The sequence below is a fragment of the Natator depressus genome, chromosome 7 (assembly GCF_965152275.1).
Source record: "Natator depressus isolate rNatDep1 chromosome 7, rNatDep2.hap1, whole genome shotgun sequence".
In the NCBI taxonomy this organism is placed as follows: Eukaryota; Metazoa; Chordata; order Testudines; family Cheloniidae; genus Natator; species Natator depressus.
In genome coordinates this window covers 4530156-4553901 of record NC_134240.1, presented here as the reverse complement: position 1 = coordinate 4553901, position 23746 = coordinate 4530156, and the positions used below count along the sequence as shown (strand labels likewise).

General features: G+C 40.6%; 1 protein-coding gene across 4 annotated transcripts; it reads right to left on the bottom strand.

The window, feature by feature from the left end:
• Positions 1-593: 593 nt before the first annotated feature.
• CEP15 (centrosomal protein 15) lies at positions 594-23297 on the bottom strand. 4 transcript variants are annotated; one of them, XM_074957372.1, is made up of 6 exons: positions 23128-23198; positions 21216-21300; positions 19041-19164; positions 15767-15838; positions 11690-11764; positions 594-6939 (listed from the first exon to the last, which is right to left on the bottom strand). In XM_074957372.1, exons 2-6 carry the CDS (start codon positions 21266-21268, stop codon positions 6796-6798), a joined length of 468 nt encoding a protein of 155 aa, XP_074813473.1. In that variant the 5' UTR covers positions 21269-21300; positions 23128-23198; the 3' UTR covers positions 594-6795. The 4 variants fall into 4 exon arrangements, with proteins under 4 accessions (XP_074813473.1, XP_074813472.1, XP_074813471.1 ...); XM_074957371.1 differs by lacking the exon at positions 23128-23198 and adding an exon at positions 23208-23297 and having other exon boundaries at positions 595-6939; XM_074957370.1 differs by having other exon boundaries at positions 595-6939; positions 23059-23197.
• Between the last annotated feature and the right edge of the window lie 449 nt (positions 23298-23746).

Below are 23746 nucleotides of genomic sequence, written 5' to 3'. Positions count from 1 at the left end.
TATCGTTGCTATTAAGTGATCACAAATATACAAAGATTTCTTTAGTTTGCTTTATTTTTTTTGGCATTGAGTTTGTGTCTGGCCCAGAACATTTTACCTTCCTTTGAAATATAAACGTTCCCCTATTTGTTCCATAGTTTAGACCTTCAATGAGCCTGCTCTGTCTCATTTCAAAGTTCCAGAAAAATGAAGGAGTAATGCTCCTTTTATAGCATCTTGGCTTTGAGCTTTCTTAAGCCTCATGTGTCTAACTTAGAGCAATTTCATCCTCTCAGATAACCAGTTGCTTCTGTTGTAAGAAAAGTCTTTGAGCAGAGGCAAAAACACATATTTTGTGGCCAACGCAAGGGGAAGCATGCAGTCTGGATAGAAATTTAAACAAAGCTGCAGGCATGCAATTCACTTAAGCAAATTAGCCACCAGAATCTATTATAGAGCAACAGTCAAAGAGCTTTGAATGACGCTACTGGGAACATATACACACTAATAATTGCAGATATAGAAATATAAGCCTGGAAACAAAAACTGTTTTGTGACACAGCTGGGTCTATTTGACAGGTACTCATTGACTGTGGGCTTAAGCTATAAACTGACCAAAGAAACAGTGATTAATTTAAAGGAGAATAAAAATTATTTTTATTAATTTACAATATATTTACAAAACAATCATATGAAATCTGGCTGGGCTTGTATTTCTTTCAAGAGCACGATGTAAACAAACTTCTTGGTATTCAGTGGCCTTTCAAATAGGGGCCTTTGGTAAGTGATATGATTAGGAATCAGGAGAAAGAACAAACCCAATAATTTTTAAGATCAGCATAATTCCTAGGTGAAAAATTATGGAAGGGGATGATTAAATTCATTATTACTACATATGTAATATAGATCAGTGACAAACTCCTGTGATGTGGATCTCACAAAAAACAACCAGAAGATTATATATGCCCTGGGTGCAGGTTACAGCATTCTCAAGAGCTTTTTTAGCATTGTTTTTGAAAGAATAACAAATTCCCAATGTAAATGGTACTACATATTGCAAAGACAAAAACTTCACACTGCAGGAGGATCCAAAAAGGAATTGTTCTTGCATCTGTATCTTCCACAGGGGCATTTTAAAAATCCATATCCATATCTTGCTGGTAAGATGACACCTTAGATAATCAAATACTTAATTGTGTTGTTGTGAAACAAAAATGTGAATCCATAGATCACCTCCACTTTAGGCTTGGCAAGAATATGGGATTTCTTAGCAATAAACTTCTGAAATTCTGATCTCCATACAGCAGTTTAACTTTTTCAATTCAGCGTCAAATGAGAACTCAGGAGAAGGAATATTATTTTAAACAAGCAATTTTTTTTTTGCAGCTGGTCTCTTGTACGTGTATTTACTGGGCCAAACTCAGCACTGCTTTGCACTTCAAACAACCCCCGTTAAATCAGTGGGATTGCCTTACTGGTCTTTTGGAGCCAGAATAGCTCCTTTTCTACTGTAAGCTATACATCTGACATAGCATAAGAATACACAAAAGTAATCATTGTGCCATGTGGATCACTCCTTACTGCAACTTTAAAAACACGTTTTCCCTGGATCTGGTCTTTGGATCCATAAGACATATTTATGAAATTTGTTCGCTCTATTTTAAAATCGCATAACTGCTTTAAATCTTTAGAGAATTCCTAAGGCTAAGTAATATCTTGTATCTTAGCTGTACATGTACTGAATTATTAAAATAATATGAATATTTTAAAAACTTTAGTTTTGTAGTAAATAATTTTTAAGGGCTACATTTTCAGAAGCAATCTCTAAGATTACACTCAATTTCAGAGTCAGATTTTTAAAATATTGTTTAATGCACAGAAGTCCAAACTGAGCATTTAGACATCTAACTACTTGAATTGCATGCACAAAAGCAGTTTGAGCATCACACCCGTGTGTGTGTGTGTGTAAAACTGCAGCCTCCAGTGTAGAATCTAGCTCGAAGCCTGAATGAAAATATGGTCTTGAATATAAACAACCATGGATGCAATGCAACTAAAATTTAATAAAAACTCTTATTTTATAAATATCTTATATGAAAATAACAAAAGGCTCGAGAAAGTATTCAGGAATAAGGAATTTCTCATCCCAAAGAAATACCTAACTGCACTGCTTTCCCCAGTGATCAAGAAAGTATACAGCTAAGGAAATGTGGTGGTGGAGGTGATGACGTGGGCATGAATCAGGCTGTGTTCTTAGGTCAGTACAATGGTTACTCATCAGAACATAAACTTAACAAATAAGGTGATTCAGTATTCCTTCTTATGAGACACACAAGCGCTAATCCACACACAGTAAAGTCATTTGTTTTCCCCATTGCTTTTCTCAATTAAGAATATTTTTCAGTCAGGAGCTTGTCATGGACTATGTGGCTTAAGTTGTAGGACTAGCAGTAAAAGGACCAGAAGGGAGAACCTGAGAGAACAGCATGTAGGGCAGCATGTGCGGAGTGAAAAAGCACTTACAAACTGAAAGGAAACTACATGGGCTAACTAAAAAAAATAAAAGATGATGCGGGGTCAGAGATGTGGCTGACAACTTGGAATCATATGTTCCAAATAATGGCCCTGGCTCAGGACAGCATCCCTATTCAGGACCACATTTAAGCACAGGCTTAAATCCCACTGGAGTCAGTAAGACTTAAGCACATGCTTAAAGTTAAGCAACATTTCAGTGCTGTCTTGAATCAGGGCCAAGATACACGGCAACTTAAGGCACACAGGACCAACAGTAACCCTAGCAATATATTAGGGTGGTTGACAAGGTCTATTAAGTGCTGCATGAGCGAAAGCATGATTGTCCTCAGTGCTGACAATAGGCCCTGAGCTCTGCGATCAAGCGAAGGAGAGAGAATCACCCCTATTTGTTCATCTCAGATGCCCTGCGGTTTGCCTCTCTGCCCCATTTCCTTTATTGTTCCACGTGGTCCATGTACAATCTCTGTATGTGCTAATCTCTTACCACTTTGGGTTACAGTGGTACAGGCAGTAACGTGCCCTCTTTTGCCTTCTCAGTTCAGGATGCTTTCCTCCTGTTCTTGTTCTATGGATTTTCCTGCATTGAATAGATATATTTCCTTACAATTTTCCATGCACTAGAGTAGCTGTACTTCTGCTGCTTCCAAGGCCATACCCTCTGAACAATATGGAATTTCAATTTCCTAAGTCTCTGAAGGGAGGATGAGTTTAGCATCATCAGTATTGTTTTCAATTTAAGCTTCAACATTCTGCACACTATAAAATCCTTACTGAATTACAATCCAAAAGACCTAGTTTGGTTTAATTGATTGAAATTAACTAAAATAAATGAATGTTAAAATATCTGGAGCTGTTAACTACATAAATCAGACACCCTAAGTCTGGGAATGTGATTCTTTCCTTGAATCAACATTTCACAATTTCACCATGTGTTTAGTTGTCATTTAACTGAAACAGATATAAATTTCACTGTGGTTGAATACTACTTCATTATTTTCAAATTTCAGGGAGAGATTGTCAAAAGCACGAATGGGAGGTAGGAACTTAACTCCCATCCTCTTTCATTGGGAGCTTCTAAGGGGGCCTCTGAGGGTACGTGTACACAGCAAAGAAAAACCTGAAGCTGGCCCGTTCCAGGTGACTCTGACTCATGGGGTTCAGGCTGCAGAGCTGTTTAACTGCTATGTAGCCTTCGGAGACCCTCCCACCTTGCACGGTCCTGAGTCTGGGCTCCATCCTGAGTCCAGATGTCTACACAGCAGTGAGACAGCCTGCAGCGTGAGCCCCACAAGCCCAGGTCAGCTGGCACGGGCCAGACACGGGTGTCTAGTTGCTGAATAGACATACTCTGGGAATTCCTACCAGCTCGGGCCTTGTCGGCAAGATAGGCAGGGGAAATGCTTACTTTGTGAATCCTGCTGGGCCTTAGGCATGAGCTTGCTGAACAGCTTGGTGGTATCAGGACTTAAGGTGGATTTGCGCTTGAGCACCAACAGAAACGTCAGCACCCACGGAATTTAGGCACCTACTGGGTGGGGCAGCAACTGACCACAAGTTTAAGGATCTCAATTTTCAAGTTGGGCACATGCAATTAGTTATCTAAATGCTTTTGTGGATGTTGCCCTGAAAGTCTGTGGTAAGGCAGGGAATTGAATCCAGGTCTCTTGCTGCTGAACTAACCACTGACTCATCCTTCCTCTTTGGGAACCTAACTTCCTTTGCCCCTTTCAAAAAGCTCCCCTTTGATGTATAAAAATTGTTCCTTTTCTATCACTCCTGCATCTGGCTGGATTTACAATTTCAGAACTGAAAATCTGTGCACACTACTGTTAAATCAACGGTATGGCTGAGAATCACTTTGTAATCTTATAGAACAAAATATTACCAATTTGTCTTTGTGACAGAACAATGAGTAGGTATAAAATTGCAACAGTCTCTATGCCAGTTTTTTTTTAAGCTTTCTGCTTCTAAGATGAAAGCCTAATTTGATATTTTTGTAGTTATATAACAGTTCTAATATTTTGTGACATTTTGTATTGTGACACTATAGATGGAATTGTCATCGGACTGACACCCTTTACTGTTTATTCCTTAATTACAACTGTTAACAACACTGCAGAGAAGCGTGCTAATCTGCCATCACATATTTTGAAAACAACGTTATTGTTACAAACACCAACACCCACTCAACAGGATATTTCTAACATGGCAGTTTCTGTAAAAACTTATCAGTTTAATGGACACTTCAATAGAAAAAGTTTATATGAAACTTTGAACATGTAAAATCATTTTAAAGTGCAGCTAGGGGGAATTTTTTGGGGGGTGAATCTTAGAGTGATTTAAATTCAGCAAACTAAGAGCCTGATCTAGCAGAAAATAGCTTCTGCAGGTGTTGGCCCTTGCAAAAACTGTTCAGACTTCCTGTGGTCTCCAGCTGGACAGGCCGCTCCCTATTTTGAGGGGCAATGAATTCCTCACTAACAGCCAGTCAGCACTGGATAATTAAATCCTATTCGATTAATTAAATTCACATAATGCTCTAGGTGCAAAATTCGGAAGGTGCACCTTCCCTAAGGAGCAGTGTAAAGCGCTGAGACACTTCAGTAGAGGTTGGTCATGGAGTAGAAGAAAGGTGCTGTTAGCTCATACACCCATAACACAAAAATCAGATATAGGGACAAGGTTACCCCCCCCCCCCGCCAAACTTAATGGGGAGGTAGGGGAAAGACAAACCCCTAACAGCAAATAAGGGGGTGAGGGCTCATCATTCCTAATAGTTCCTGGTAATTAATTTGGTTAGCCTATAGCTGACTGGAGTGGTTTGCGTAGCCCCATTTCATAACTATGTACATGATTTCTTCTTGCCCTAGGGAAGTAGTAACCACCCTTTATTGAAATTGGTTTCTATTGATCCTCTTGACTCAAATCCCATTCTGGAGGAAACCCCCCCCCCAAAGTCCACCATGCTTCCTTGCTATGGACCAGTGAAAAAGCACAAAGACTTCTAAGTAATTTACTTGAAAAGATTTCTCTCTGAATTGGGCCTTTCAATATATACAAACATGAGAAAGCAATGGACGGTGACTCCCAGGCACACTAATTTACCAAGGGGTTGGCCTCAGACTGTAAGCTATCTGGGGCAGGGACTGTCTTTTTGTTCTGTATTTGTACAGCACCTAGCACAATGGAGTCCTGGTCCATGACAAAGGCTCCTAGGCACTCAGAGAATACAAATAATTAACAATATGCAAGCAAAAAAACACCGGCTGGCCTTCCATGTTTGTAGGCAGAGGCTGAGAAATTGTCCTCAATCTGCGATAGAAAGCAAACACCCCTCCTTCTTATTCCAGTATCTGTGATCTTTGGGACGCTCAGTTGGGCTGACTTTCTGTCTGGTTCTTCCCCACCTCCCATGCCCTAATCCATAAATTATGTCTCTGGCTTACATTAACAAAATGAAAGTGACCCAAAGCAATGGCTTAAAACTACAAAGGAAACATGGTCAAAATATAATACTAATGTTTGTTACTTCAATGTCTGTAAAATGAACTTCATGGCTGGATTCAACCCAAATTCGCATTGGCTTCTGCTTTCGCAAACCAGGCACAGAACCTAATATGGGAAGTCTGCTGGGGAATAGTGTGCAGCAGTGGTTAATGGAACAGAAATTGCAATTGCTTATGGGCAAGACCTACACAGCCCCTCGCCATCCTTCTCCCCCCTAAAAAATCAGTGTCACTGACATGGTCAGGGAAAACAGGGGACATAAAGATTAAATATGTGCCCTCTCCACCCTTTACCACTGGGCTCCTATAGAGGATACCAGCCATAAACTAAAGCTTTCCCCTCAGCCTGATGTAAATTGCCTGCCTTTCCCAGAATAAATTCCCCCGATGGCCAAGGAGGTTCAAGAAAATAAAGGTAGATTCATATACAAGGTACTAAAAAATACAAAAGTGAAGGATTATACATAACCTAAAATTCTTGTCATCTTAAAGAGGCTATTGTACTGGTGGGCTTCCATAGACCAGTGTCTAACTTCTGATCTTATAAAGTCACTTTCAAGAAGGACTGTTCCTCCCACCAGGAGAAATGTTATTCTGTGCCTCCTTGAGCTGGCAGACTACAGTTTAGCTGAACTCTTCCACACAGATACAACTGGAAAAAACCCATCAAACATGATTCATTTTCATATACATAAATTTAAATGGCAATTTAATGGCCTGACACACTGTTGTCCAGATAGCATTATTTTGCCCATTGAAGTCAAAGGTTTTCTCTTTATCTTTGTGCAGCTCCTTCTGGGTGACTTATGTTATACTTTGTAGATTTCTTTTTCTTAAAACCAACAGGCGTTTGTGCTCTTCCTAAAAGAAACTGCTCCCACTTAGGAATAGATTCTTCTACTGATGCCCAATAGAGAGTCTAAGAAAGATATGATGCAACAATAAGCAATTTAACTTTGCTTCACAATTTAATCTATCAATCAATTTTTCACAAAACAACACACACATACAATGTGTTATTAAAGCTTGCCTTATGTGTGAAGCAATTCAGAAAAGGCTGAACTATTTGGATATCAAAATTCCAACCCCTCACTTAAACAATGTAACAGAAGTTGGCAGGATTTCACCTTCTAGAGTAAAAAGAAAAAGGAGTACTTGTGGCACCTTAGAGACTAACCAATTTATTTGAGCATAAGCTTTCGTGAGCTACAGCTCACTTCATCAGATGCATACTGTGGAAACTGCAGAAGACATTATATAGACAGAGACCATGAAACAATACCTCCTCCCACCCCACTCTCCTGCTGGTAATAGCTTATCCAAAGTGACCACTCTCCTTACAATGTTTATGAAAATCAAGGTGGGCCATTTCCAGCGGAGTTTGTGTGTGGGGGGGTGGAGGGTGAGAAAACCTGGATTTGTGCTGGAAATGGCCCAACTTGATCATCATACACATTGTAAGGAGAGTGATCACTTTAGACAAGCTATTACCAGCAGGAGAGTGGGGTGGGAGGAGGTATTGTTTCATGGTCTCTGTGTATATAATGTCTTCTGCAGTTTCCACAGTATGCATCCGATGAAGTGAGCTGTAGCTCACAAAAGCTTATGCTCAAATAAACTGGTTAGTCTCTAAGGTGCCACAAGTACTCCTTTTCTTTTTGCGAATACAGACTAACACGGCTGTTACTCTGAAACCTTCTAGAGTAAGTTATGCAGTGATTGAATGTGCCCTCCTGTGGTGGATAATATATTAGAAAGGGAACTCATGATGATAGGATTCATGTTCATGGAATTGTAGTCATGTTTCTATAAAACAAACATTTTCTAGAGCCTAAATATTATTACAATCGTAGTTTAGCAGTATTTAAGATAAAAATAAATTTGTTGTTTAATGCTATCAACAAACAAGTAGTGCATTAATTTGAGGTTGGCTCAAAAATATTTGTGAGCTAAATTTTGCAATGAATAAATCCATGATAATGTAATTGGTTCCAGTACTTAGCTCAAGAAAGACAACTGCACAACCAGCTATCCTGTGGTCTAAGAAACAGAATGGTAGCCAGAAGTTCCTGATTTCTAACTACAGCTCTGACATGCACTTATTCTAGGGTCTTGGGCAATGTTCCCTCTAATTTTTGACAGACCGTGTGCGCAAAAAAATGTCTTCTGTGCAAATTTTTGATGGGCCATGTGTGCAAAACATTTCTTCTGTGCAAATTGTGCTTCTGTGCAAATTTTTGTGCATGCAGTGTTTCACCATGTGCATGGGGTTTAGGATCTGTGTGTGCATGTACACGTGCACAGCTTAGAGGGAAGAGTGGTCTTGGGTAAGAGGTTTAACTTCTGGGTCTCAGTTTTTCCAACTGAAGAACAGAGATAAAATTCCCCATTTTCACAGGGGCATCCTGAGCAATATTTGTTAATGCTTATGGATGAAATCATACAATTGATACTACAGGCCACAAAAATACTTTAGTTAAGAGTTGGAGACACAGGTCCAGATTTAGCAAATAATGTTCTTAAACTTTAAGCATACTCTTAAATGCTTTGTTCAACAGGGACCTATATTTACTTGGAAATTGCTTTTTCAGCAAAACATTTGTATAGATTTTGTACACATATATTTAGGCTTTTTAAAAAAAGAAAAAATCAATTTTTATTTCCCTAAATACATATTTTAATGCATATATGAGATACATCATAAATTGCTTCTTTGGAAGTGCTGGACTATTGGGTAACTATTTTGGTTCATATGTGTAACTCATATACACAGTTTCTATACATCATTTAGAAAATATGTATTTACGCAATAGATCTTGTTTGAAATTTTATGTGCAACCACATGAATCTGTACTTGGACTGCTAAGTTATGGCAGCATTATAATCAACTGTGAAAATCAGCGTTGATATACATATGTATTAAGGCCATGTGTTAAATATCCTTTGAAAGTTTTATTGGAAGGAATGTGGACAGTCAATTTTGTCAGGTTTCAGAGTAACAGCCGTGTTAGTCTGTATTCGCAAAAAGAAAAGGAATACTTGTGGCACCTTAGAGACTAACCAATTTATTTGAGCATAAACTTTCGTGAGCTATAGCTCACTTCATCGGATGCATACTGTGGAAAATATAGAAGATGTTTTTATACACACAAACCATGAAAAAAATGGGTGTTTTTCTCTCCCCCGACCCCACTCTCCTGCTGGTAATAGTTTATCTAAAGTGATCACTCTCCTTACAATGTGCATGATAATCAAGGTGGGCCATTTCCAGCACAAATCCAAGTTTTCTCCCCACCCACGCGATTACAGACATGAAAGTTGCGATATTACAGCAGAAAAACTTCAAAACCAGACTCCAGCAAGAGACTGCTGAATTGGAATTTGTGCTGGAAATGGCCCACCTTGATGATCATACACATTGTAAGGAGAAAGAAAAGGAGTACTTGTGGCACCTTAGAGACTAACCAATTTATTTGAGCATGAGCTTTCGTGAGCTACAGCTCACTGTAGCTCACGAAAGCTCATGCTCAAATAAATTGGTTAGTCTCTGAGGTGCCACAAGTCCTCCTTTTCTTTTTGCGAATACAGACTAACACGGCTGTTACTCTGAAACCTGTCATTGTAAGGAGAGTGATCACTTTAGATAAGCTATTACCAACAGGAGAGTGGGTTTGATGGGGGGAGGTGGGGAGAAAACCTGGATTTGTGCTGGAAATGGCCCACCTTGATTATCATACACATTGGAAGGAGAGTGATCACTTTAGATAAGCTATTACCAGCAGGAGAGTGGGGTGGGGGGAGAGAAAACCTTTTGTAGTGATAAACACCCATTTTTTCATGGTTTGGGTGTATAAAAACATCTTCTGTATTTTCCACAGTATGCATCCGATGAAGTGAGCTGTAGCTCATGAAAGCTTATGCTCAAATAAATTGGTTAGTCTCTAAGGTGCCACAAGTACTCCTTTTCTTTTAGACAATTTTGTATATGAAAGATATTTTTTCTTTCCTGCTATTTAGTGCCCTCTCCTTAAAAATATAAAAGATTAAATATGTGAAATTTTTCCTTGAAATCGTAACACCACTCTTCTGCATCTCACACAATTGGGTGGGAAGGATGAAGGCAAAAGTCAACACTGTTTCTATCAATAGTCACTATGAATTATCTGACTTTTGTCCATTTTATCCACACTGTAAAGGTATCTACACCAGATTTTTTTAATCTGTACTGTTTTGTGTAATTGATACCAGATTTGTTCCGCAGAATTTACTATGCAATGGTATGTAATGCTTCATAGTGACTGAACCAGTACTGGAAATGTCAAAACTCTCTGGCATATGGGACTTCAGGCCTAATACAGACAGATGTTGCTAAAACAGAGCTGAGCTAGTACAGTCCATGCATAAGTGACAACTGTTTTAAATTATTAAGGACTAAAACTGTATTTGCAGCACACAAGCAGGCATTTATGACTTATGTAATCAGTATATCTCAGGGATAAATTTAGGCCTGGTCCTGCAAACACTTAGCTGTAGCGCATGCATAGTCCTACTGAACTCCATGGAATTACGCCTGTGCACAAGTGTTTGCAGGATCATTCCCTTAGTCTGACAGACTCAGCATAAATAGCTTTGTTCCATTTCTTCACTTTTAAGTAATTTGTCAGCTACCAGCATTAACTTTGTTTGCAAGTTGCAACTTAAAATATACTTTAAACTTTAATGCTATTTAACATTTCATTAATATAATCAACTCACTTTAAACAGCTTCATTTCCTGAGGAACTGTGTAGTATACAGTATCTAAATTTGAATTTTGCATCTGATTTTTATTTTGGTGGATGAGGGGAAGATAAGTCATATTTAGTGCCCAACAAATCCCAAAAAGTGAGTGCATCACATCCCTATTTATTTTAAAGTGATATGACCATTAAAATAGCATGCTGTCACATCTGTCACTGTAACAGAAATTTTTGAAGTATAGTTTGGTACAATTTTTTTCTTCTACTAAACACTCAGGACTTCAGGATATTAATTGAATGATGGCACTCACTATAATCAGGGCCCCATGTATTTCACCATGGCAGAGTTCACCCTTTTCTGTAGACTTGTGCTCCAGAACCTCAATTTTAATTTAAAAAAAAATTTGCTTTAGCTATTGTGGTTGGAAAGAAAATCTTGAAAATGTGAACTAACTGTGACTGCTACAGTGATATTTTCACATGTTCCCAACCACCCTTACACAATAGCTCTGACAGGTGTGAACTTCCCCATTCATCTTTATGGGCTGTTGACTCAAACATAAAAATGACAATCTGTGGTGTATTTAAAACTGGAACTGTAAAGACAAAGTAAGGTAAGTTGAATTTAATATCAAAAAAACACTATAGGGGCTGCTATGATCCTTAAATTATTCATTTTCATATTTAATTAAATAAAAAGCTCCAGTCAAAAAAATATCTGAATCTGCTAGAGAATTTCCCCCAGGCTACAGCAGAATCTAAGGACCTTAGCCCAGAATTTAGGTTCAGCCAACTGCACAGTACACAGGCCCTTGGCTATACCAGTCAATTTCAAAATCAATTATTTTTACTTTACGAATATGCTTCATAAAAAAAAGGGAACTATTTTGTACATAGCAAGTGAAAGGATGGAGTTTATTTCAGGACTTACTTCAAGCTTAACAATATCAGGATGTGGCTGTAGGTGTACTCTTGCTTGCAACCTCTTTTCTGCTGCTTCTATATCCTGTTTAAAATAACAGTTTGACAAGTTACAGGTGACATTAACAGGCAATATATATTTAATTGCCTTTTAAGTGAACTTATTTCTCCTAAAAAGCACTGGATTTGATATCCCTGGAATTGAGATCTTCTGTTTAGCCATAGATCCTGCAGCCTCTTATTTTTGACAATAACACTAATATATTGGAGGCTTTGCAGGAGCCTTTCTTGCATTTCCTGGATGTAAGAATTGTTTTCTTTGCCAGAAGTGTTCTGACAGACAGCACCTACTACATATTTAATCTCTCCATACACAAAGGTAATTTATAGTTAGACTATGTTCCTCATGACAATACAGAAAAAAAAAAAGGAGCGTGGTATTTACTGTGCTGAGTAGATGAACTGAAGCATGTATTCTATCTACTGTAGCTTTAAAGTAACTAAGCAAATTTGTTCAAGATCTCGTCTTCCCCAAGACAAAGATGACTTGCTAATATGCATGCATAACATGTGCACAAAAATGTAGAGATGCAGCAAGCTGTTCACCAGACATTCAAACTCGGATGAGAACACACCTCTCTTAGATTTCTTGTCAAATCTGCACATGGGCTTCCACTTGCCCAGTAGACATGTGTTGGGTTCACAGAGGCCTAGACTCAATTTGAAAAGACTCTTTTAAATTGTAACCCTTTCTTGCAGGCTTAGTTCCACAGCCAAGCACTGAAGAGACTGAGTGCAGGGCTTTCGGGCAGATGAAGAGATAGAAAGGGGCATGGGAGATGGGTGTGAAGGAGCCAAAGCAGAATGGGGGGTGGGGAGGGAAGCATAGCAGATGGCAGAGTTGGGAGCAGAAAGCAGGTGTGAAGAGTACAACATAAAAAATAAATGAGTGAGGAAATTCCCCAAAGGGACTTCCCAAAGATATACTACTCAGAACAGTGAGATTCTGAAGGAGCAGGTCTACAGGAGAACCCAAACACAATTACTCATATTGAGTAGTAGTCAATTGCAGAATCTGGCCTAAAATTAGCGTAGAGCATGATTAAAAGAAACTAATAGTTCTTAGCTGAAAGTTCCAAGCTAAAATCAAGTTACAATGTTCTTTATTTAAAATGAATGAAAATGTATTAATATTTGGACTGGTTTTATAGCATATTTATAGTGATTTTACTGTATGCAGATAGAAGAGAATAAGATTGAAAATATCATCCAAGCAGTTTTTTGTTTGGTCTTTCTACAGTTTTATCAGTGAACCTAGTGCTGGTTTGAGGTGGCTAACTGATCTCTGTGGAAGGATGGTATAAGGTGCTACGCTATTTAAATCCTGGGATTGATAGGTGGAGCACATCACAGTAACGGAAGGCTGCCTTTTCGCATTAAGGAGAGGTCACAGGACCAGAATTAAGTACAATGGACAAAAAACAAACAGGAATAGGGGTGCAGGTCATAAGGTCGAAATGAGGGAATAAGAAAGGGACATGGAACAAATGACACAGGGGCGCCATTTCAGATTTTGGTGGGGGAGGAGGGGACTTTAACTGTGATTCCAGGGGCTACTCAGGCACCTAAAAACTCTAGGTTTGTGTTTTTTTTTGCAGATAATAATTTAGAAATTAGCTGATAGGAGCACTGTATCTAATTTCTACATAAAAAAAGAGGATTAAATAAATATTAGACCCACACAGCTCTAATACTAACATGTTCTCATATCTTGTGTCAAGTCACTTCTTAAGGGACACTGGTTAGGTTTAAAACTGTAATGTATATTCTTTGTTACTAACTCTTGAATACAACTGAAACAACTGTAGAAAAATCCAGATTACTTTCTATCACTTTTTTGCAGTTCATCAAGCTTGGAATAGATCATTTAACTTGGGAAACATCCTACTAGGGCAAGGCCCCGAGAGTTTAGAATACATCTGCTGGGGCTCTAGGGGTGTTACCTGACTACTACTAATAGACTAGAAAGGGACTTTAAACAGGAGTGAAATTGACACTTTTCAGTCACTTTCATAGTATTGCCAACCCAAAATGTTCAAAAATCATGAATCAGGCTCACCAAAAATCAAGAGATTATGTAAAAATGACAGCTTTGGGGTTCTTTTTATTTGCCTTTTGGTTTTTGAGCCTTTAGGGTGTATTGGGGTCACATATTTAAGTTTTCTCCACAGCCATAAGGGCTAGAAACTTCATTTTTCTTTCAGAATGAAGGCTGAAATCATCACATATCCACTTGACTCCAGGAGCTGGGACTTTAAGGAAAGCAATTAGCATAAGACTCATGACAAAATCACGAGATTTGGCAACACTGCTTTTACTTCTGTTTAAGGGCTAGTTACTTTCCAGAAGGCTCTTAAACACAACACTACAGTGATTGAGTTGCAGTTCTCACAGGAGACTATTTAAAACCAAACAGCAAGAAAAGTCTATATTTTAAAGTTGAGAAAAAAACCTGACACTTCTGAGGTATATCAGGGCCACTGCAGGCAGGAAAGGAAAATAAACAGGCACAGGAGCTCTGGGCAGCTCTTCCTCTAGAAAGAAAGTTGGAGAGTCAAATCTTCTCGTCCTTAATCTAGTAAAACTTCTATTGTCAGCAGTGCCTTCACTCACAGATATCAATATGTGCTTAATAACTATACATTTCATACTTAAATATCTGAGCCATCTTATCCAGGGCTACACATTTTATACACATTGGCTCAGGAACTACATTTTCTGGCATGTTCTGAACAGGGCTGAGCACCACAGATAATGCCCAGTGAATAATACAAATCATGACAGTAATTGTCGACTTTATGGACTCTGTGGATGCAATTTCTGTTTTGTTCTGGAATTGGCCTGGATACAGTTGAAACCATAAGAATTTGAGGCATGAACACATCCGATACTTATACAACACTTTCCGATTCCTTCCTTTTCTGGAACTCAGAACAAAAAATGACGAAACAAAGTGGTTTTTAGTTAAAATGTAAAATTGCATAGCAGCCATGGCTTGACAACACTACAAAGTCAAGTTCTCTGTGTATGCACAGGTATACCATTAACAGCACCAGGCAGGCTCCCCCACACTTCACCAACATGCCTTTGCCATGGCCTGGAGCAATTACCTGTCATGGCAAAAAGGTGGATTAGTCTCCATTCAGTCCTGTCTATTTGGGTTTTTATGCACCACAGTCCCCTCAGAGCATTTTACTCCCCCTATGACTTCTTCCTACAAGTATTTACACAGGAAGGTGCAAAACAGACCAAGATCACTATCTCTGTGGCTACTTAATTTTGATACAGGAATGTTTATGATAGTAGGAAATAAATTACTTTCAGCCAAGGGAAAACAGCTGTTGTACACATTTTAGTAGAAAAGGTCACATTGGCATGGCCTAGATATCAGATGTGTCTTTTTGTTGCTCCACTCCAGTTTGTATATTTGTAGTCTATTGTAATTCAGAAAACTGATTTAATGACAGACAGTGAAAGAAATTTTTGCTGGAAGGTGCAGTACGCCTTGGAAAAAAACTGAGGCCACTGAAAAATTAGATGGCACCTTTGCATGTAGCTGGTGGCTAGAAGGTGCCTGTTGTGGCATTTTTATTTTTTAAAGTCTGATGTTGGGAATTTATATTTTCTAATTCTCTCCAATTTATCTGAAGTCAGCAGCGTAAACACCTTTGGCAAGTAAAACAGAATCTAGGATACTACAATATTAAGCACTAGTCTATCCCATAACACTGTTTAAAATGGCCAGGACTACAAGAAAAACAGTTCAAGTCCCTTCCCAGAGGTAAAAATTGAGATTCTGATGCATACATCACTATTATGGGGCCAAATTCAGATGTCATTTACACTCGTATAATCCAGACTTACACCACCATATATGAGATCAGAATTTGGCCCAAATTTTATGCTAAAATGCTCGCTCTGTTACATCACACATCCTAAGCTTTATACTTTATGGTCTATACTAAATATCACAGTAATACATTAAGATTTATGAATAACAAGGAAGAGAACAGAAAATACTACATACATGGGCAACTGGATGGATCACTTGATGATTCCCTGTTTTATTCTTTCCCTCTGGGGCACCTGGAATTGGCCACTGTCGGAAGAGAGGATACTGGGCTAGATGAACCTTTCGTCTGACCCAGTATAGCTGTTCTTATGTACATATGTGCAAGGTGGCCAAGTTAACACTGCAGTAGTACTACTAAGTGTCTTCAGAGCTATCTCAGCACTTATTAAATACAGCACCTAAGCAAGGTGTTTAATCCAAGGCCTGAATGAACATTCTTAAACCTGACAACGCCTCCTTTGAACATGTTCGGGGGAAACATACTCTAACACAATTGTATAAAAATGCTGAATTAAATCTTTAAAATCCATTTTCTTCAAATTTCATTTTTTCCCCTCTTACTCAATATGGATTATAAAGCAAGCTAAGTTTGAAGTTTCTAGCTTCAGCCGTTTTTGAGCTATGTGAGCATACCATTTCAATTGGCAGAAAGGGAAAGCGTAAGGGTTTTTTTTTTATGTTCACATAAAACTGAATTAATTTTATTTGCATTTCTGTTTTTTCTAAGTTTAAGCAAAAATCAACACCTCATCATGTCCGTGTATTTTTGAGTAGGCCAAATCAACAACTCCCCACATGGTAACTGTGAAATGTACAGTGCCTGGTATCAGGAACAATATTCTGAAGCTGGCACATAAATATGAACCGTTTTTTCAAGGCTCTAATATATTATTCTGCATGGATCTCTTTCCTGTTTTATTTTGTTATCAGAAAGCATCTGCAGTACTGCATGTCTGTTAAAGCTAGTATAAAATTAATATATCTAGACTTATTTATGCTGCTTTATCCTGCCAGACTATTTGTTTTGATGGTCATACATATGTTTTTATTTCTTCTATGAACACTAATGTTTTTGACACTTGAAAGAAATCATTTTGAGGAATATGATAGTAGATGGCAAATATCCTGCATAACTACAAGACTACATATTTTTGCTATAGGTTTACATTAAATATCAATAACATTTACTATCATAATGAGCTTGTTTCAGTATGCACAAATGTAATCTGCATTTATTATGCTTGTCAACAAATAAGTGCTAATTTGAACCTTGTTTATAAAAACACATATGGAGAAGAATTATGGGGGAAATATAATGGGTGAAATTTGCCACCTCTGCACAAAGTCTGGGTATTCAGGCTCTAGATGAGTGACACACAGAGGGCTTGGGGAGGCCAAATCTACACATCAGCTGTTTCAGACCAAGGCTGGAATAGCAGCCACACCCATTCCAGAGGGTTTTGGTGTTACTGGACCCACAATCCCACCCCTATCCTATCCCCAATGTGACCTTATATGGGACCAGTGTGGAGATCCTGTCTTTAGCACATATCAGGTACACAGGCACCTTTGACGGGCAATTCTGCCTGCAGTCTCCAGTTGTGCAGCCTCTGTTTGGGACTTAAGTAGGCTGGAGGGCCTTGCACCACAGTTGAGTTTCATTCAAACTGCAGATGTGTCAAGTCTTGCCCCAGCACACACAGCTTGGCCAGAAATTTTTTCACAAAGATGAATCTTTTCACTTTCTAGAATGAAAAATTTGAGTTCTTGTCCCAGTGGACACAGGAGGACACTCTGGCTGTACATGAGATAAAAATATGATTTTATTTTGTACAGCATCTTTCATACAAATGAGAGTCCAAAACACTGTGCCATATTAGATAGTGGAATTAAATAATAAGCAACAGCAAAGAGAGAGGGCATGTGCACGGAGGAAATAACCTACTTTTAAGTGCTGTTCTATGAAGATATTCTTAGTAACAGACCCCCACTTTACAACATGCTCTTGTGTTAGAGGGCAAGGGGAGACCTCTTCAGGTTCAAAATTCTAAGCTGTTGGTTCCAGCAGGGCGTATCACATGTCAGTCCCTGCAACCAAAATAAGAGCCTTCTATTGACTTAATTACCAGTTCCCCTTGAGGAAGAAGCCGAGATATATGCAGAATTTAAAAGTATACAGGAAGGTTACAGAACCCCTAACTCTGAAAAGTGCAGAATGGATGAGTAGGTGATCTGTCATAACATGTTCTAATCAAAGCAATTAAAGGGTAGTAATTTTCCCTTCTCCATAGAGGTGACGGATCCCCACCCTTGGAGACTAAAATGTTCCAGGGATGTCTTTATAAAACAAAGACACAATGTCACTGAACAAGATACTGCAACATCCAGTAGAAAAACAAGGTGAATATACCTTGAACAATAACAGTAAATACATGTGTGCTGGACAAAGGTGATTTTAATAGGTTTTATACTCTTTTTCATTAAAAAAAAGGAGGAAATGAAAAGATTTCTTTTGAACACCCCCCTCCCCCCCAAAAAATCAGACATCTCAAAAATAAAAAGCTGCTAACTGGGAAAAGGTTCTGGTCATCCAGAGGTACCGACTTTCTCATTTCCCTGGGGAGTGCTCGATCCCTGCTCTGCCCCAGGCCCCGCCCTCACTCCACCCCTTCTTCCAAAACCCAACCCAACCCCACTTCACCTCGCCCCGCCTCTTCCCGCCCCCTCCCCTGAGTGCGCCCCACCCTCGCTCCGCCTCTTCCTGCCTCCGCCACACCGCCTCCTGCTGAACAGCTGATCACCAGTGGCGGGAAGCATGGGGGTGGGGAAAGAGGGAGGAGCTTATCAGCAGGGCTGTTGAGCACCCATTTTTTTTTTTTCTGGGGGTCAGCGCCTATTGGTCTTTCAATCAAATTTTAACTCCGGACCTGAGATTGCATCTAAGCAACAGTGTTTCATGAGTATTTGGAGAAATGTGGATTTGATGGGCTATCTCCTGGATGGATATAGAACAAAGATGGCAGAGGAAAAGACTGCTCTTGTTTCAAATGGGGCTTAGCATGATCTTAGAATTGTAAGCCTGTCTGCAATGAAAGATTCAGTAATCAGCCTTTTAGAAACAGTTTACTTGGGATAGGTCTACACAGCAATAAAACACCCTGTCAACTGACTTGGGCTCACAGGGCTCAGGCTGCAGGACTATAAAATTGCAGTACAGCTGTTCAGGCTCAGGCTGGAACCCATCAGGCTCTCATGAGAAGGGTGTGTGAAATAGTTAGTGAGGTCCCAGATTACAAAGACTTCTTATTTAATACATTTTGCACAAGTTCCAGAATCAGGACCCTAATATTATAAAATTAACCTGAAAAACTAAGACAAATGTTTTTAGCCTGTAATCTACGTAAAACTGCATTTCACAATGTGCCACTTGACAGTCACAGAAACTTACATTTAAAAGTGCTGCATTTCTTTTATAAGCTGCATCAGCTGCTTGTGTTTGCGATGTCTTTTCAGTCTTTTTGTCTCCTAGATGATTCTCCATCTGCTGTAGCAATACCGATCTCTGAGACAGTCTACAAAGGAAAATATTTTAATAAGTGGGCAGAACACTTTGCACAGTAGCTAGAAAATAATAACCTTTTACCTTAACCAATTCTTTTGAAATTATAGGCCTAATTATGCCTGTTTCAATGTGGGTGTGCTGAGGGAGGAAGAAAGTACAGGCAGACCCTTCCCGCTGTGTTCCCATGCAGTGAGGCAGACATAATGCTGCAATCAGCAGTGCTCATACATGAAGGGGGCTCACAAGCACTGAGTATCTCAGATGATGTGTGGCAGGATGGGTTGAGGTAGTATAGGCACAGCACCACCCCTGCAAGTGCTCAGAAGCCAACACTGAGAGGAGAATGAGTAATATATTTTCTGAAAGAAATGTAGCAAGAGTCAAAGAGCTCCCTGTAGAGTCCCCAGAGACCATTATACTTCTTGCCATATGCACTCATATTCCCTCCAGACACCTCCACTCAGGTGGTACTTGTGAGCCATCCTTACATGAGCCTTAGATTTTCAGATGTCTCATTTTAAACTAACCTGTAAAACTCAACCCTACCCACAAGTGCTAATCTAGACAAACTCTGTTGTCACATAAGTTAGTAAATGATGGATGTGGTATAAGATGCACGTGATCATAAAATTTTGTTTGTATTGCAGCCAGAGTACCCCACCATTCTGCGAACAGCTGAACGGAATTCACTCAATGTAGCTGCATTTACTTACACTAGACGTGAATGTGACCCATGATTTTCAGAACAATTATTCTTTGTCAGTTTTCCCAGTCTGCAGCAACAGTACTCTGCTATACTAATAAAGAATGAACTAATTTGTTATGTATACTATCCAGCGAGAACTGGAAGATAAATATAAAGGAGCTAATCAAACACCATACATTCTTTCATGCAAGGCAGGCACTAGAGGTCAGAATTTTATAATCAACTTGTAAATGGACATGTTATTTAGATTACTGTAGTCTTTATGTAGATAAAAACGTATTTTCCCACACATTTATTTTTTCATAGTTCTCACACTGAGAGCTTAACCCTAAACAAATCTAATAGCAGAGTGTATTACTTTTACTGACTAGTTGTCAGTGTAGGCAAACTTTTCAAAAATATCTTTTAAATAAGATACTCACTTTACAACTCACTTGTCAACTGCTGGCCCATCCTGATTATCACTATAAGAGGTTTCTTCCCCCCCACCCTCTCTCTCCTGCTGGTAATAGCTCACCTTAACTGGTTTCAGAGTAACAGCCGTGTTAGTCTGTATTCGCAAAAAGAAAAGGAGTACTTGTGGCACCTTAGAGACTAACCAATTTATTTGAGCATAAGCTTTCGTGAGCTACAGCTCACTTCATTGGATGAAGTGAGCTGTAGCTCACGAAAGCTTATGCTCAAATAAATTGGTTAGTCTCTAAGGTGCCACAAGTACTCCTCACCTTAACTGATCACTCTTGTTATAGTGTGTATGGTAACACCCATTGTTTCATGTTCTCTGTGTGTATATATCTATCTATCTATCTATCTTCCTACCGTATTTTCTACTGCATGTATCCGATGAAGTGGGTTTTAGCCCACGAAAGCTTATGCTCAAATAAATGTGTTAGTCTCTAAGGTGCCACAAGTACTCCTGTTCTTTTCACTTTACAAGCTGAGTTAACCGTGAACTGAAGATGTATTGATATTTTAGAAATCAAATGTGAAGAAAATACTATATTGAACTGAAACCACAAGTTGAGTTTTGGATGGCAGAACCCAAGCTACCTGAGTTGGAATTTAGTCAGGATACTGAGGTTAAAGGTCAGGTCCCCAGTTCTGCAGCTCATCTGGAAAACAACAGCATTGGCAGTACTGATCTCCCTTGTGGCAGACTGGGATACTGATTCAATAGTTTTCAAAGGAAGAGTGCCCCCTATCAAAACACCAACCCCTTGTTTCAGGACCTAAATATTCTGTGGAGGTCTCCCATCCACATACACATCAGCCAGTCCTGCACAGTTTGAGAGCTTTGGGAAGATCATAGCACAAGTTGCTACAACACAGGCCACAATCCTGAAACAAGTACTTACATCTTGTCATGTCTTCTAGCAAGCTGAACTTCTTGTGCTAAGTAGGATGCCATCTTTGATTACTTAACTAACTGCCAACTTTACTCTATTAAAGAAAACAAAGTAAAGTTAAAATTATTCCTCCAAAGATATACATGAATACTTATCTTTTAAGTATTTAAGAATGTTGCATATTAGACAGACCTAGTTACATGCAGGGCAGCTTCCTACCTGACTAAGCAACTTTTTTTTTTTAAAAAAAGTGAAATCGGAGCTGTGTACAATAAAACACTATATAGATAATAGCACTACTGGATACTTTACTTGTTCAAAACACTGTATATACATATTACTAACTCATGCTTACATCTCCTCTTGAATCTCATTAAACCCATTTTACCTACTGGAGAATGGCAGCACAAAGGCTTGATTTTCAGCTATGCAAGCTGAATGTGCATTTACGTGCCTCTACTATAGTAAAACGCTCATGCAAACTATGCGTATACAAAGACTATTGAGATTAAGACCATGAAAAAAATACTAGTTTAGAGACACTGGAAAAAAGACGCATCCCTATTTAAAAATATAGATAATTTAAAACAGTTGAATTATGGTAATTCATCTTATATACATGTAATCTACTATGTTATATAAAAATGGAGTGAAACCAGCACCGTCCCTCTGCTGTATAAATCAGAGAATGAAGAATTACACAATGGTGGAATCTAAATCTTATTGTGGGGGTTATAATGAAACACCAAAAAACAATGTCCATACTGTCTGCTCTGCATGGAGCTTAAAGCTTTTCCCCCCCAAAGACTAAGGTTTATCCTATTCTGTGGTCAGTTGTTTAACAAGCTCCACCTCAAAGGAGTCTGCATTACTCTAAAGTGCTTTGGGATCCAGCAGAATGAAAGTCACTAGGTATTCATAAAACGATGAACATAACTGTGCGCAGCAGATATCTGGGGGAATAAAAATATCAAGGGTCTGAACCAGCTAGAGCAATCCCACCCCACCCTCTAAATTTGCACGCACACAATATACTGCCAATTATCCGGATAGCATGGGCAATGCGGATGTTGTTCAGACAACTCGGGGGGAAAAGAGCCTTTCAGCAGCGACACCGCCATGGGCTTGTCCTCCACCTCACAAGCCTGGCCAGAGTGAGAGTGTGTGTGTGTGTCCACTGCTCTGTTCAGGCCTCTGTATTATCGACCCCCCCTAACGTGAGCTCACAGGTGACAAGGAAAGGATTCAGATAATGGGAAAAACGGGACTCACCCCTATAGACAAATATTTTACCATGGGGGGGGGGACGGGGACAGGGAGCTGTTGCCCTCCCACAGGGCAAGCCTGAAGCAGCGGCAGAATTGGCCAGACTGGAGCTGCCCCCCAGCAAGTCACGCTGTGGCTCTGCATTTTGCAATGACTCCTGAACAACACCAAGGGCATCCTCCTTGAAGGTCCTCAGTGGATGCGGCGGGAGGAGGAGAACGGGCCAAATCACCCCCCCCCCCCAAAGTAATAAACGTGAGGTAATGGCGGTGCTGGGGGGGGGAGGAAGGGCACCTGCTGGCTGGGCCCAGCGCTGTCCTTGCCAACGGCCATAAACTTGGTGCCTCCCCGCCCAGGCACTGAAAGCCCCCTAGCAGTGCTCTGCCCGCACGGGAAAACAGAGCCCCCCCCCCTCAGGCCCAGCACCCCCATAGGAGACATCGATGGCGGGGGGGGGGGGAGGTGACACGTCGAGCGCCTCAAGGCCCAGTGCGCGGGAAAGGCGCGAGGGCGGCGCTCGCGCCAGATCCGCCACCGGGGGGCAGGGCACGCGCACGAGCAGGGGCAAGCCCCTGGGCTTCGGCACCTGAGGCTTCACCATCCTCCTCTGCGGCTCGACCACTGCGTGCGGGAGGAGGGGGCCCGCGGGACGTACCACTCCGCGCAGGGCCGATCGTGCCGCCCAGCAGCGCCCCCTTCGGCTCGTCCGAGCCCTGCGGCCCACTGTCTACTTACCGTCATGCGGCCGGCGCGGCACCATGGAGACGGCAGGAAAGGAGGGGGCGCCACTCCCTGCCATTGGTCCCTCCACATCGGTGGGCGGGCTCAGGCCCTGGGCCGGGTCAGGTGCCTCCCCGCCTTCGCCGCCGTGATTGGAGAAGAGCGGGGTCGGTAACCAATCACATGCGGAGGGCGGCCCTTGGGGCCACACGGGAACATGGGGAGGGAGGGGATTGGAAGGCGAGAAGGTCCCTGTTTCCAGCCCCGCCCCTTTGCCACGGGGGCTCTGCGGCTTCCCTCGTTATCCGGCCCCAACCGCCGGGGTCAGTCAGACCTGTCCCTCCCCCCCCACTCAGCCCTGCCCCGTGTCAGACCCCTCCTGCCCCCCCGTCAGTCAGATCCACCCCCCATCATTCGCTCCTGCCCCTCCCCGCCACTCAGCCCTGCCCCGTGTCAGACACCTCCTGCCCCCCCGTCAGTCAGATCCACCCCCTATCATTCGCTCCTGCCCCTCCCCGCCACTCAGCCCTGCCCCGTGTCAGACACCTCCTGCC